This window comes from Rhamphochromis longiceps, linkage group LG17 (genome assembly GCF_057381845.1).
Source record: "Rhamphochromis longiceps isolate RC_006_pf linkage group LG17, R_longiceps_female_GT1.1, whole genome shotgun sequence".
NCBI classification, from domain to species: domain Eukaryota; kingdom Metazoa; phylum Chordata; class Actinopteri; order Cichliformes; family Cichlidae; genus Rhamphochromis; species Rhamphochromis longiceps.
In genome coordinates this window covers 42,880,555-42,893,679 of record NC_140573.1, presented here as the reverse complement: position 1 = coordinate 42,893,679, position 13,125 = coordinate 42,880,555, and the positions used below count along the sequence as shown (strand labels likewise).

The 13,125-nt window shown below is 42.3% G+C and overlaps 1 protein-coding gene across 1 annotated transcript in view; it reads right to left on the bottom strand.

Moving 5' to 3' along the window:
- LOC146650304 (pleckstrin homology domain-containing family A member 5-like) overlaps positions 1 to 13,125 on the bottom strand; it is a 160,744-nt gene that overhangs the window by 50,853 nt on the left and 96,766 nt on the right. Inside the window, exons 8-10 of the mRNA XM_085386144.1 lie at positions 12,610 to 12,682; positions 8,479 to 8,579; positions 7,553 to 7,668 (exon numbers count right to left, since the gene is read on the bottom strand). Coding sequence (XP_085242270.1) covers positions 7,553 to 7,668; positions 8,479 to 8,579; positions 12,610 to 12,682 — 290 coding nt within the window. The remainder of the gene's footprint in view (positions 1 to 7,552; positions 7,669 to 8,478; positions 8,580 to 12,609; positions 12,683 to 13,125) is intronic.

The window sequence follows — 13,125 nt, the reverse complement described above, 5'->3', positions numbered from 1 at the left end:
TTTAAGGAGGTGGCACTACACAATGTTTTTTCTTTCATGATCACACAGAACATTTGAGCACTCAGATCAGAGATGAGACAGAGATGAGCCCCCACCCACTAATCTGGAAGATCTCTAAAGGCGAGCTGTGTTATTTGGCACCAAGACACTGGCAGAAGCTTAAGTCCAGAAGTCCTGAAGACTTGGAACTGCTGCAGATCACATCCTGTCATCAGTTTGTCATTTGTACCTCCTCAGACCACCATCAGCAGCTACCCATCACTTCAACTTGGGAGAACCCCACAAGCCTGCTGCTTAGATCTTCAGGTCCAGCATATTTATAGATGCTCATTTCTTCAACATCTAAAACTGTGACTGGAAAACCTGATCCTTCAATTACAAACGAATACTGCATGTACATGTAATACTGTTGATCCACAGAATCTGTGAGGGTCTCATTCGCCGAGCACTCACGAATAGTGAAAAAACACAAATTTTGCATGTGGTCAAAAAATGTCTATAAATGCCAGTTTTTATCGTTTAAACCCTGAATATGCATTTGGGTGCCATCAAAACACAAGAACACGCAACAAAATACTCAAGATAAACTTTTCCAATGTGGGAATGCTGGACTCCACCTGCCAAAGATGCAATAAGGAGAGATGAATGAAACAAGCCGCCTCAGACTACAGGAGCGTTTCCTCATTTTCCTCTACGGTTCCTTTGTGATCGCTCTACAGTCCTAAAAATGTGTATAGTACTAATTTTAATATGTAAATTTTGCTGAATTTACAGGAGAGGCCCCGGGGCAGACCCAGGACACGCTGGAGAGATTATATCTCTCGGCTGGCCTGGGAACGCCTCGGTGTTCCCCCAGATAAGCTGGAGGAGGGGAGGAGGAGGTCTGGGCTTCTCTGCTGCCTCCACGACCCGGCCCCGGATAAAGTGGAGGAAGATGGATGGATGGATGGATGCTGAATTTACGTTCGTGCTTATTTTGTGAATTTTAAATGAATTAAAACTTACAATTATTTATATTTTAAATTTATAATTTATTTAATTATTTAAGAATTTCTTTGCTCTTATTAATTAAGCATTAAAATGCCTGAAAAGTTATATATTGCTACAAAAAAGCCATAAAAATTATGACAGATATTTGCAGTTTCTGCCAAATTGTGGGAATTTAATTATAAGGAAAAATCCACCAACTCTGAACCGCGACTTTGAGCGGGTATACTGTGTTACATTACAATATTATTTATATCAACACAGAGTGGTTAATCATATGTTGGATCATCATTATGTTAGGGATTAATGTAACTATATGGCACAATAACAACAACTACTTGATGGGTTTGGCTTACATGGACCACAGTAAGTGTCAATAAATTATAATCTGTTTAGTGTAACTGAACCTCACCAGTAAGCGCACGTATTGGGTAGTCTAAGGAGCTTGGAAACAAAAGCGTCTGGACTTCTTTGAGTTGCTTGAAGATGTTTCACCTCCGAGAAGCTTCTTCAGTTCGAGGGTCAGATGGTGGAGAGTCCCAGATTTAAACCCAGTGGGAGTTTCCCCCCACAGAGGGACGAAGGACCCCCTGATGATCCTCTAATCACATGAGCCAAGGTGTGAAAGCGGGTGTGGGTCCCAATCAGCCAGGGTTTCGGGTGAGCTCATTGTGAAACCTGGCTCCACCCTATCATGTGATTTCCTGAGGTCAGTGGAGCGACCATCTTTGAACAGAGGCGGTGGTTTACGACACCAACTGTCGGCCATCTATAATCCAGTTTTGAGATCCCTTCTCAGACGCCCACTCACATCCTGGACCATCTGACCTCAGGAAATCACATGATAGGGTGGGGCCAGGTTTCACACCTTGGCTCATGTGATTAGGTAGAGGATCATCAGGGGGTCCTTCGTCCCTCTGTGGGGGGAAACTCCCACTGGGTTTAAATCTGGGACTCTCCACCATTTGACCCTTAGAACTGAAGAAGCTTCTCAGATGAGAGGTGAAACGTCTTCAAGTAACTCAAAGAAGTCCAGATGCTTTTCTTTCCAAGCTCCTCAGACTACGATGAGCTGGATGACTGAGAACCTTCACAGACACGTATTGGGTAGTTTACCTAATCAGTAAGTACTTGAGGAAAATTACCCAAGTGTGATGGTTCCCAGCTATAACACACAGTCCCGAGTGTCACACCTGAGCAGCATACAGCGTTACTCTAAGACACTGAAGCTCAGTCAGAGCTTAGACTGATTACTGCATCTTTGCTGCCATGTCAGTTGTTATCTAATGGATCTTCTACTATTGTTTTGAACAGGAAAAACATCTCAAAGTCAATATGTGACGCTGAGTACCCAGCCACACGGGGTCACAGGCCAGTGCATTCTTAGTGTCGGTCCAGGTAAATGAGGAGGGTTTTATTAGGAAGGGGATCCGATGGAAATTTTGGCCAAATCAAACATGCGGATCACAAAGAATGAGCTTTCCATACCGGATCGTTCGGGGCCTGGGTTAACAACGACCACCTCCAGTGTTGTTGGCTAACAGGATGCTGGTGGAAACTGTGCTACTGTTGGCCGAAGACAAAGGAAGAGGAAAGGAGGAAGGTGTGTTCGGTGGCAACAAGACAGAAGGAGAGGCAGGAGTGAGGAGGTGAGATTAGGGACCATAGGGACTATGACTGGCTGATTAGAAGGAAAGAAGGAAGGTAGATATATGTGTCTACAGGAGAACATGGGCATTGGAGGTGGGTTCAGGTTTTTCTACCATGGCGTAGACAAAGAAATAGTGTACGGCTGATCTTGACTAATGTAATGGTAAAGAGAGTGTCGGACAACATCATGAGTTGTGTTTGAAGCTGGAAATTGGATGATTTATACCCCACAGCTGTCGGCTGGCAGAGATAAAGGGGTAGAGTGTGTCCCCCGAGGAAGAGGGAAACGTAATTTGAGCAGATTTCAGTGGACATGTAGCTGAAGGGAACAGGTGATGTTAGGCAAGTATGCTGCTAAAGACAGAAATACAGAAGGACACATAATAGTAGATTTTAGCATGGAAAGAAGAGGAAGAGAGGAAGGTGCACAGATGGACTACATCATATACACGAGGTGCAATTTGAAAGAGAGAGGAGACTGCAAGCTAGCAGCAGGGGAGAACGTAGCCAGCCAGCTTCGGGTGAAAGCAGTGGTGGAAGTAGACTGTTGGACAGAGTTCAGGAAGACGTTGAGACAGGCACTGGGGGGTAAGGAAAAGTTACCAGATGACTGGCAACATTGTAGTGCTAAGGGAAACTAGCAAGAAGTTGTTCAGTGTATCCTCTGGACCGAGGACAGAAGAAAAGTGTCACGATCCTGGGTCTTCTGACCCAGCGTTTTGAGTTTTAGTTTGTGTTTAAGCCCTTCAGGTTTTCTAACTTCATTTTTTTATCATGCCTAGGTTGTTATAGTGCTTTGTTATTAGATTCCCCTTGTGTCTATCACCCATGTTAAGTCTCCTTTGCCCTTCATGTGCTTCATGTCTGTGTCTTACGTTGTCTAGTTCAGTTTGTCATGTCTGCGTCTTATGTTTCCTGTTTTATTTTGAAGAGGTCTGGTGTTCCTGTGTTCATCGTGTTTAGTTTTACTCTTCCACTGTGTTCCCACTTCTCTCATTAGCCTCCTGTGTGTATTTAGTCTGTGCCTTCTCATTCAGTCCTGCGTTCAGGTTTTCATATTTTATATATATATATATATATATATATATATATATATATATATATATATATATATATATATATATATATATATTCAGAAGTTTGCAGATGACACGGCCATCATGGGGTGTATCTGGGATGATCAGGAAGAGGAGTACAGAAGTCTGGTGAGGAACTTTGTCGCATGGAGTCACACAAACCACCTGCAACTCAACACCTCAAAGACTAAGGAACTGGTTGTGGACTTCGGGAGGTCCAGAGAAGGTCCACTGCCGGTTCAGATAGAGGGGGAGGAGGTGGAGGTGGTCAACAAGTACAAGTACCTCGGGCTGTGGGTGGACAATAAACTGGACTGGTCATGCAACACAGAGCACCTGTATAAAAAAGCCCAAAGCCGACTGTACTTCCTCAGGAGGCTGAGGTCTTTTAACATCTGCAGGAAGCTCCTGAGGATGTTTTACCAGTCGGTGGTTGCTGGAGTACTTTTCTATGCTGTGGTGTGCTGGGGGAGCAGCACAGCAAAGAAGGACTCATCCAGGCTGGAGAAACTGATCAGGAAGGCTAGCTCTGTGGTCGGCATGAAGCTGGACACTCTGGTGACAGTGGCAGAGAAAAGAACATTAAAGAAACTGATGGACATTATGAACAATGCTGGGCATCCTCTGCACACGGCCATAAACAACCAGAAGAGTCTGTTCAGTGACAGGTTGCTTCTCCCCAAGACAAGAACCAACAGACTTAAAAACTCCTTTGTCCCACACGCCATCAGACTGTTTAACTCCTCTCTGGAGGGGAGAGGGAGGGGAAACAGGAGGACAAAGGAGGGGGGAACAACTAAGCTGTAGTGCCTCTTCACCTCACTGTACAATACCTTGTGCAATACTTTTTGTAAATAGTCAACAGTGCAATAGACTCAATACTTGAAATGTGCAATTCACTTGTATTTTTATTTTTTATTCCTATTTATTCTATTTATCCCCTTTGTATATTTTATTTATATTTGTCTCTGTATTTATATGTGTGTGTGTGTGTGTGTGTGTGTGTGTGTGTGTGTGTGTGTATATATATATAACAATTCTGTAACTGTAACTTCGGTCGTTGCTGTGCTTTTTGGAAGTCGAATTTCCCAGAGGAACCCACCCGAGGGATTAATAAAGTTCTATCTTATCTTATCTTATCTTATATATATATATATATATATATGCTCATCATCATTGCCATGTTTAGAGTTTTGTTTGTTTTTCTGTTTACCAGGATTTTTCATAGTTCGTGCTTCCTTTCTAGTTTACCCAGTTTAGGTTATTGCTTAGTTTGCTTTGTTTTTGCTCTTTTATTTTGTACTGTTCTGTCTGCCTTAATAAACAGCTCATCATCAGTTAAGTTTGAGTTTTAGAGTGTCTGCACCCGGGTCCACTCTTCACAAACTGCGTGGAGTGTGAAGATGAACACGATGAACACAGGAACACCAGACCTCTTCAAAATAAAACAGGAAATGTAAGACACAGACATGAAACACATGAAGGGCAAAGGAGACTTAACATGGGTGGAAGACACAAGGGGAATCTAATAACAAAGCACTATAACAACCTAGGCATGATAAAAAATGAAGTTAGAAGGGCTTAAACATAAACTAAAACTCAAAACGCTGGGTCAAAAGACCCAGGATTGTGACAAAAAGGAGACTTGATGATTAATTCAATTCAATTTTATTTATACAGCGCCAAATCACAACAACAGTCACCACAAGGCGCTTTGTATTGTAAGGTAGACGAGTAAGTACAACAAGGCACTCAAAAGAAGACTTTAGCAAAGAAAAGCTAGAACAGTCGGGAAGAAGTAGTACTGGGAGTCTCGGCATACAGCACAGAGAGAGCGGCAAAGGAAAAAGCTTATACTGAGTTGTATGTGAGGCTGGGCGCTAAGTAAAGGGAAAAGGACTCATACTGACTGGACAGGGAAGAGCGCGAGCTAGAAAGGATGTGCAGCACCTTCGGTTGATTAAGTCCAGAAATGTGCTAACACGTAAAGACAGTGTGAGGATGTAGAGTGGAAAGGTGGTTGATCCAGATGACATACCCCAGGGCAGAGAAAAAGAGGGCAGTGGACTTTTTCACCAGACTACTTAACACAATTTTGGAAAGTAAGTGGGTGATGAAGAAATGGAGAAGTGTGCTGGTACGGTTCAAGGACTGGGTCTATTTTGCAAAAACTACAGAGGGATAAAGCCAATGGACCAAACTATGAAACTATGAGAAAGAGCTGCTGAAGCTCGGTGACGAAGATTAGCAAGCATCAGTACGGCTTCACTGCAGAAAGATGTTCACTTAAAGAGAAAAAGTAGGGAAGGTCAACAGTCTTTCTGGATCTAAAGAAAGCCTTTGATAAGGTGCCAAGAGAGCCCAGTGGGACAGCAGTGCGGTGGTAGGAGTGACAGGTTCACAGTACAGGTGGGATTACATCAGGCGTCTGCTCCTATGTTTGAAGACTACATTCTGATCTGTGGTGAGAGTAGAAGCAGGTGGAAGTAGGTGGAGGTGGAGCCCAGAGAGGTGGAGGTATGCACTGGAGAGAAGAGGAACGAATGACAGTAAAACCAAGACAAATACACGCGGGTAGAAGGCGTAGAGATAGTACAGACAGAAGAGCCATCCACAGCAACAGACCGCACAAGAGAGGTGAAGCAGGGAGTGGATGCAGGTGGAGTCAGCAGAGGCAAAGTTCAAGGATGATCTGTGATGGTAGTGAGGCCTGCAATGATATGTGGTTTGGAGAGGCTGAGTTAAAGTTGTTTTCATTGGAAGTGACCAGGATGAAGAGCATAAGCTCAGTTTGAGCGGTTTGGAGATTAAGTTAGCGAGGCAAGGCTGAGATGGTTTGTGCAGAGGAGGGGAGTGGACGAAGGATGTTGAACATGGAGCTGACAGGCAGGAAGAAAAAAGAAGCCCAGAGAAAACAATCCTGGACCTAGTGGAGGAGGACAAGCACAGGGTGGGTATGGTGGTGAGCCGTAAAGGGAGCAGCCGAACGAAGACGACTGTGACGTCGTACGGATATACCAGTGACTAAAGATGTGCAGAGGCTTCTGTGTGCTCTGGAGTTTTCATGATGTGCAACAATGTCTGAAAACACAAAGACCAACTCTGCTGGCTCTAACACGTTTGTGGGACGTGTGCCCTGTTTCTCCCCTTTCCTGTGCTACTCCATGTTCTGCTCTGCAGCATCAAAATACCAGTCATTTGTAGTAATTCGATGTAAAAGTTAAATCGGGGAAGAACTACAGGACAGAACAACGTTTCGGCATGTATACATGGTCAAGCAAACCACCTGCACCAACTGCATACTTATTCTGATGAGTCCTGGTATTCCTAATGCTTTCCTGTTCTTAGAGGGACTATCACAGCCACATTACCAAAATGATGCTTTTTTCAGCACAAATAGCTTTGAATTGCCTGTTGCAAATCATGCCTGCATGACTCATTTAAATACTCCTTTTCTTCTAACTTCATGCTCTGAAAAGAACAGCACGTGTCTCTGACTTCCTGGAGCTGAATCTGGACAGTCGCGTTTAAATGCTAAAAGGACGTTTAGTGGTGTCAGAAACAATAAATTGGGCTCAAATGTTGTTGCTTCATGCTAGTTAAGGATAAAAGTCTTGATTCAATCCTTTCAGAGGCTGTGATGTCTGTGAAGGTTCATCCAGGTCATCCAAGCTCCTTAGACTTTGAGGCCATAAAACACACCATAAATGAGGCCCCTGTGATGCGTGGGATATAAAACAACACTCCACGTTGTAGAACTGTGTCCCTGCACAGTAGGTGTGTACCTCACATCTGCACACATCTTATCTGTCAGACATATCCCTGTGGTTAGCACCAACCTTCTGACTGGTTCAGTGTGGACGAGAGCAGCGTCTGTCATGACTTTCATCCAGGACTCCATCTCTTTGGCTGTGTCAGTGCAGAAGTAATATGTCCGCATGTTGGGGTGCGTGGCCTGAGTGAAGACAGAGGGAGAGCGGTAATAAGATAAAACAGAAGTGCGAGAACCAAATCTGGATCATGACTTCATCACAAGTATCACACTGAACTGCCCAACACACAACTTTCTATGTGTATGTACAAGTATACACACATCTATGTGAGAAAAACCTATTTTTTTATGTATTAGCATTTTGAACCATGAAATTCAGACACAGCCGCTCAACTAAAACTGACAGTAAAATGTATGATATCAGTCTGGTGTGGTCAAGTGTGTGCACGAGGCAGGACACGGGATCTGTTGGGGTATTTCTACAAATGGACGCCTCTTTCAGTCTCAAACCTCTGATCAAACCTTTGGGGTCAGTACATTAACCTCATCAAGGTGAAACTTTGAGACTTTCTACCTTTTTTACATCTATAACTTGCACACTGTGAACCCTGTGAATACCCTAACCCTACCCCACCCCATCCAATCACAGCAGATGGCCCCGCCCCTCCCTGAGCCTGGTTCTGCTGGAGGTTTCTTCCTGTTAAAAGGGAGTTTTTCCTTCCCACTGTTGCCAAAGTGCTTGCTCATAGGGGATCATATGATTGTTGGGTTTTCTCTCTATGTATTATTGCAGGGTCTACCTTACAATATAAAGCGCCTTGAGGCGACTGTTGTTGTGATTTGGTGCTATATAAATAAAACTGGATTGAATTGCTGTCACATGAAAATAAAAATCAATAAAAATGAAAAGTTAGTTACAAAGTAGCATGGATTGTTGCCATCAATAATAATAACAACATGACAAACCTTTAAAAAAATGTAACTAGTGTTTACCTTAAAGGCATATTTCCTGCTGATGTGGTCATCCACCGACAACATAGATATGTGAAAACTGGGCAACAGGATGCTTCCTAGGATGCTATCCTCTTTTTCATCTGCAGCAACGAAAGAGAAAAGTCTGCAGGTTGAAACATATTTATGGCAGCAATCTGATTCAATAAGGTTTCAGACTGGGAGATTTGTGGGTCAGACTGGTACAAAATATTCTTCTTCTGTTTGTGTTATGTTTGCTCTTATTAGTACGTGTCAATCAAACGCATGGCCCAGAATGATAGGAGATAGTGTTGATATTTAAATATTCGTTTATCAAGCTGTAAAGATTCCCAGGAAGAACGAGGAGGGAGAAATAGCCTTTGGAAGAAGGAACATCGTTGGATAGATGTCAACATAGTACAAGTACATAAACTTCCCTGCAGCATGGCTTCCTTAACTGCAGCTTGAAGTTGTGTTGGGATTAGTGGAAACCAGTGATATTTGTGAATCAGCGAAGTAATAACCAGTGCTTTCAGTTTTTTGAATTATATTTCCCGAGGCTTAAAACCTGGAGTCACTGTTAGAGATATTTAGTAGATGTTTTCATAGTGAATCTGTGCCCTGCTGTAAAGAGCTGAAGTAAGAGAAACAAGTGAGGCAAATGAAGAAGAATGCAATACCAGTATATTTAATCATTATATACTGATGTCTGATTTTGCCATATATATTACAAAATTCTCCAAATGAAATTGAATGACGCCTCATGAACAATAACAGCTGTGATGGTTGCAGCTGTGATTCTGTCACCTCTGTGCAGTATCATGTTTCATGCGATCTAAAGGCAGCACAGTACATGCACTGCGGCACAAAACCACAGAGCCTCCAACGCGCATTACTGTTTGCTTTAGCCGAGGCGCTGCGGCTGTTCTGGCTCGTCCCTGATGTTGAATGGCTCCAGCTGGCTTACAGAGCCGACATCTCAACGTTATCAGGTAAGAAAGCAGTGAGGAGGCGATATGTGACCTCTGTAAACACTTTGCTGTTGAGTTTATGATCTCAGTCAATCGTCATATTTAATAAAAATTTAATCTTGTTCATATTATGTTTCAGACGATTATGGGCTATGATTGGCTAATGACTGATGAATAAAACTTGTTCTCGATGTTTCAAAATGGGACTTAAAAACTCTTTATGTTAAATATGTTACAAGTAACAGTTATTTCTAAATAGTAACTTTTAATTCATTCTGTGGTTTGTGGGACACAAACAACTGAAGAAAGTTTAGTATAAAAAAAAGAAATGGGTTGTAGTAGTTATAACAACAACAACGATGCTTTGGATGTGTCAATTTTTGGTTGGATCTATTAAATCTGGCAGATTTACTAAATTTGGACTCCAAGTTAATTAAAGCTGAATGAAATTTAATTCACGGATCCATGTCATGTTCATCTTAATCAAGATAAAGTATACTTGTGTTTTTAAATGGAAATTTGGTGGCATGATAAAATGATGTTCATTCGACAGATGACTTTAATAATAATAATACGTTTTATTTAAAAATGCCTTTCAAGACAACCAATGACACTTAATAATAGAATAAAACATGTAATAGAACGAAGACAAAATGAAGAACAATAGAAACAAAAGCACAAGATTAACAAACAGTGGGTAATGCAGGCAGCTGAGTTTTGAACCAGTTGAAGCTTATGGAGGTATTCTGGGGGGAGACCATGAAAGAGAGAATTACAATAGTCAAGGCGGGAGATAACGAGACTGTGGACAAGGATGGACGTAGGCTGGGTGGAAAGAGAAGGATGTAATCTGTTAATGTTGCGTAGATGGAAGTAGGCAGAGCAGGTGAGATTATTGACGTGAGATTTAAAGGATAGTGAACTGTCTAGGATGACCAAGGCTCTTAACCTGAGGAGAAGGGAAAACTGTGCAGTTATCGATAGAGAGAAATGGTTCGCCTTCAAAAGGTTGGATTTGGTGCCAATAGGGAGGATTTCAGTTTTATCCTCATTAAGCTTGAGAAAATTAGAGCTGAACCAGGATTTTAGTTCAGATAGACATTCTGTAAGGGAAGAAGGTGGGAGGAATCAAATGTGTGGAGAATGGTACCAAGAGGATGTATATTATGAAGAGAAGAAGGCCTAAGACTGAGCCTTGGGGTACACCAGAGGTGACCGGGAAAAGACGAGAGCGGGATGATTTCAGTTGAATAAACTGGGAGCGGTCAAGGAGACATAACTGGAACCAGGCTAGGGTGTGAGAGATGGTGTCGAAGACCGAGCTCAGATCCAAAAGGACGACTTTGTAAGATCACCTGCTCAGTGATTTCATTATGTTTCTAAAGAAATTAAAGAAAACTTCATTGTTGGATTATATTAGTGCTTTTTTGTGGTGATGGATTTGCAGACTGACAGAGAATAACTGACGTGGTATAACTGACATGACAGGCAACTTACTGTTACCTTAAAACATGAGCTTTATAAATAGTTAATGTCTAATCACTGGGAATAAACTGAGATCTGCTTATCAAATTGCACCTCTGAAAACTATGATTTAAGTCTTTAAATGACGTCTCTGCCTCGCTCTGATAATACCAAAATTGGCAGTGTAAATGTAAATACACTAATTTATTTTATCTCGATGAGCTCTGCAGTCGGAGGGATGATTAACATCTTTGCCCTTACAGAAAGAATATAATTTACCACATTTCCAAGATCTCAACCTGAAGCAGCTCCTTAGAATAAAGCGACAGAGCCAGAAGGAGGCAAACGGAAAAAGAAAACGTTATTATCCGAAAGCTGTGCATGTCTCTTCTCTGGCTAGCAAAGCCAATCAACATGCAGCTCTCCCCTCGGGTTGTCGTGTAAGCTGCCGATCGCACCCTGGAAGAAGCTGATTCATCAGTTTATGGAGATGGAAAAATCCCTCTGAAGGTGCAGAAAGCATTAAGGAGGAAAGAGGAGCTTTTATGAACGCAGTTCTAAATTTGTGATGTTGCACCACACGTGACCTCTAAGTAATAAAAACAGTACAACAAAACTGTTGATGTATTTCGTTATAACCATGTAAAGCACTTTGTGCTACATTTTTGTATGAAAAGTGCTTTATAAATAAAGATTGATTGATTGAGAAGTTTGGCCATCCGGGAGGGGCTCAGAGTAGAGCTGCTGCTGCTCCACATCGAAAGGAGCCAGCTGAGGTGGTTCGGGTATCTGACAAGGATGCCTCCTGAGCCCCTCCTGGGTGAGGTGTTCCAGGCATGTCCCACCGGGAGGAGGCCCCGGGGCAGACCCAGGACACGCTGGAGAGATTAAATCTCTCGGCTGGCCTGGGAACGCCTTGGTATTCCCCCGGATAAGCTGGAGGAGGTGGCTGGGGAGAGGGAGGTCTGGGCCTCTTTGCTTAGGCTGCTGCTACCGCGACCTGGCCTCGGATAAAGCGGATGAAGATGGATGGATGGATGATTGATTATGTCAGCGTGTTGAAGTTGCTGGCCATGACAACGTTTTTACCACCACAGACTGATTCTTTGAAATGAAAGTAGAGCTAAAGAAAGGTGTACTCACGCTTGTAATCAATCTTGAGAGGACAGTATTCCATCACAGAGACTGAATGAAAACCATTATGATGCCGTGTGACGGATAACAATCAAGTGTGCAAAACCTTTGCTGTATATTTATTACGACATTAGGCAGCTATACTACTCAGAAATAAAGGCCTCGTATGTAAACAGTGCATATCTTCCACATCTTGATATTTGTTTTTTTTTTTTTTTTTTTTTTTTTTTTTTTTTATTAATATTTTTGAATGGACAGAAACATTAATAAATAAATATACAACTGCAATAATCATACTGTCAGTTCTCTGTCCATTTCTAAACAAACAAACAAACTAAGACAAGCAAACAAACAACACACTAACAAACAAAAAAAAAAAAAAAAAAAAAAAAAAAAAAATTACATAAATAAATAAATAAATAAAATAAATAAAACCCAGGAGAAACAAAATAATACACCGCCTCCTGGAAAACTCACATCTTGATATTTGTAAACAGGTGTGAAGGTACACACGGTTGACAAGCCTCGAACTTTTCTTAAAGTGCCAACATGAAGAGATGCATGTGTGTTTGTGTGTCCTCACCACGGTAGTAGAAGAGGCACATGTCAGACAGGACGAACCACCTCTTCTTCCACAGCTTCATGCCTGTACTGTCCTGAATGAGTCAAAGGTCATCAGTGAGACAAAATATAACAATTATAGAGAACGTTATTATTTTCAAACACACGTTCTCATCTCTTGCTTCCTCTTCAAGTCTGAACTGGCTCTTCTCCAGCCTTTCCTGTTAAACAGCCTCCATCACCTCCTCTTTGTTATCTCTTCATAAAGCAGTGACAGATTTGCCTCAGTGGGTGCCTGAAGCAAAGACCTGTGCTCTGTTCGTGATGCCGACGCTGGCACCTAATTACTGCATCAATGACAAGTTTTAAGTCTTTGGTACTTTCAGCAATATAATGCGTTGGCCACACTGATATCAGCTCTGCAGTGAAAGGGTTTGCTGGGTGGAGTTGACTAAAACTTGACGAGGGTCATCAAGCTTTATTCAGTCTTCACTGCTATGGTGAGAGGTCCCCTAACCAGGCAAACACTGACCCACTA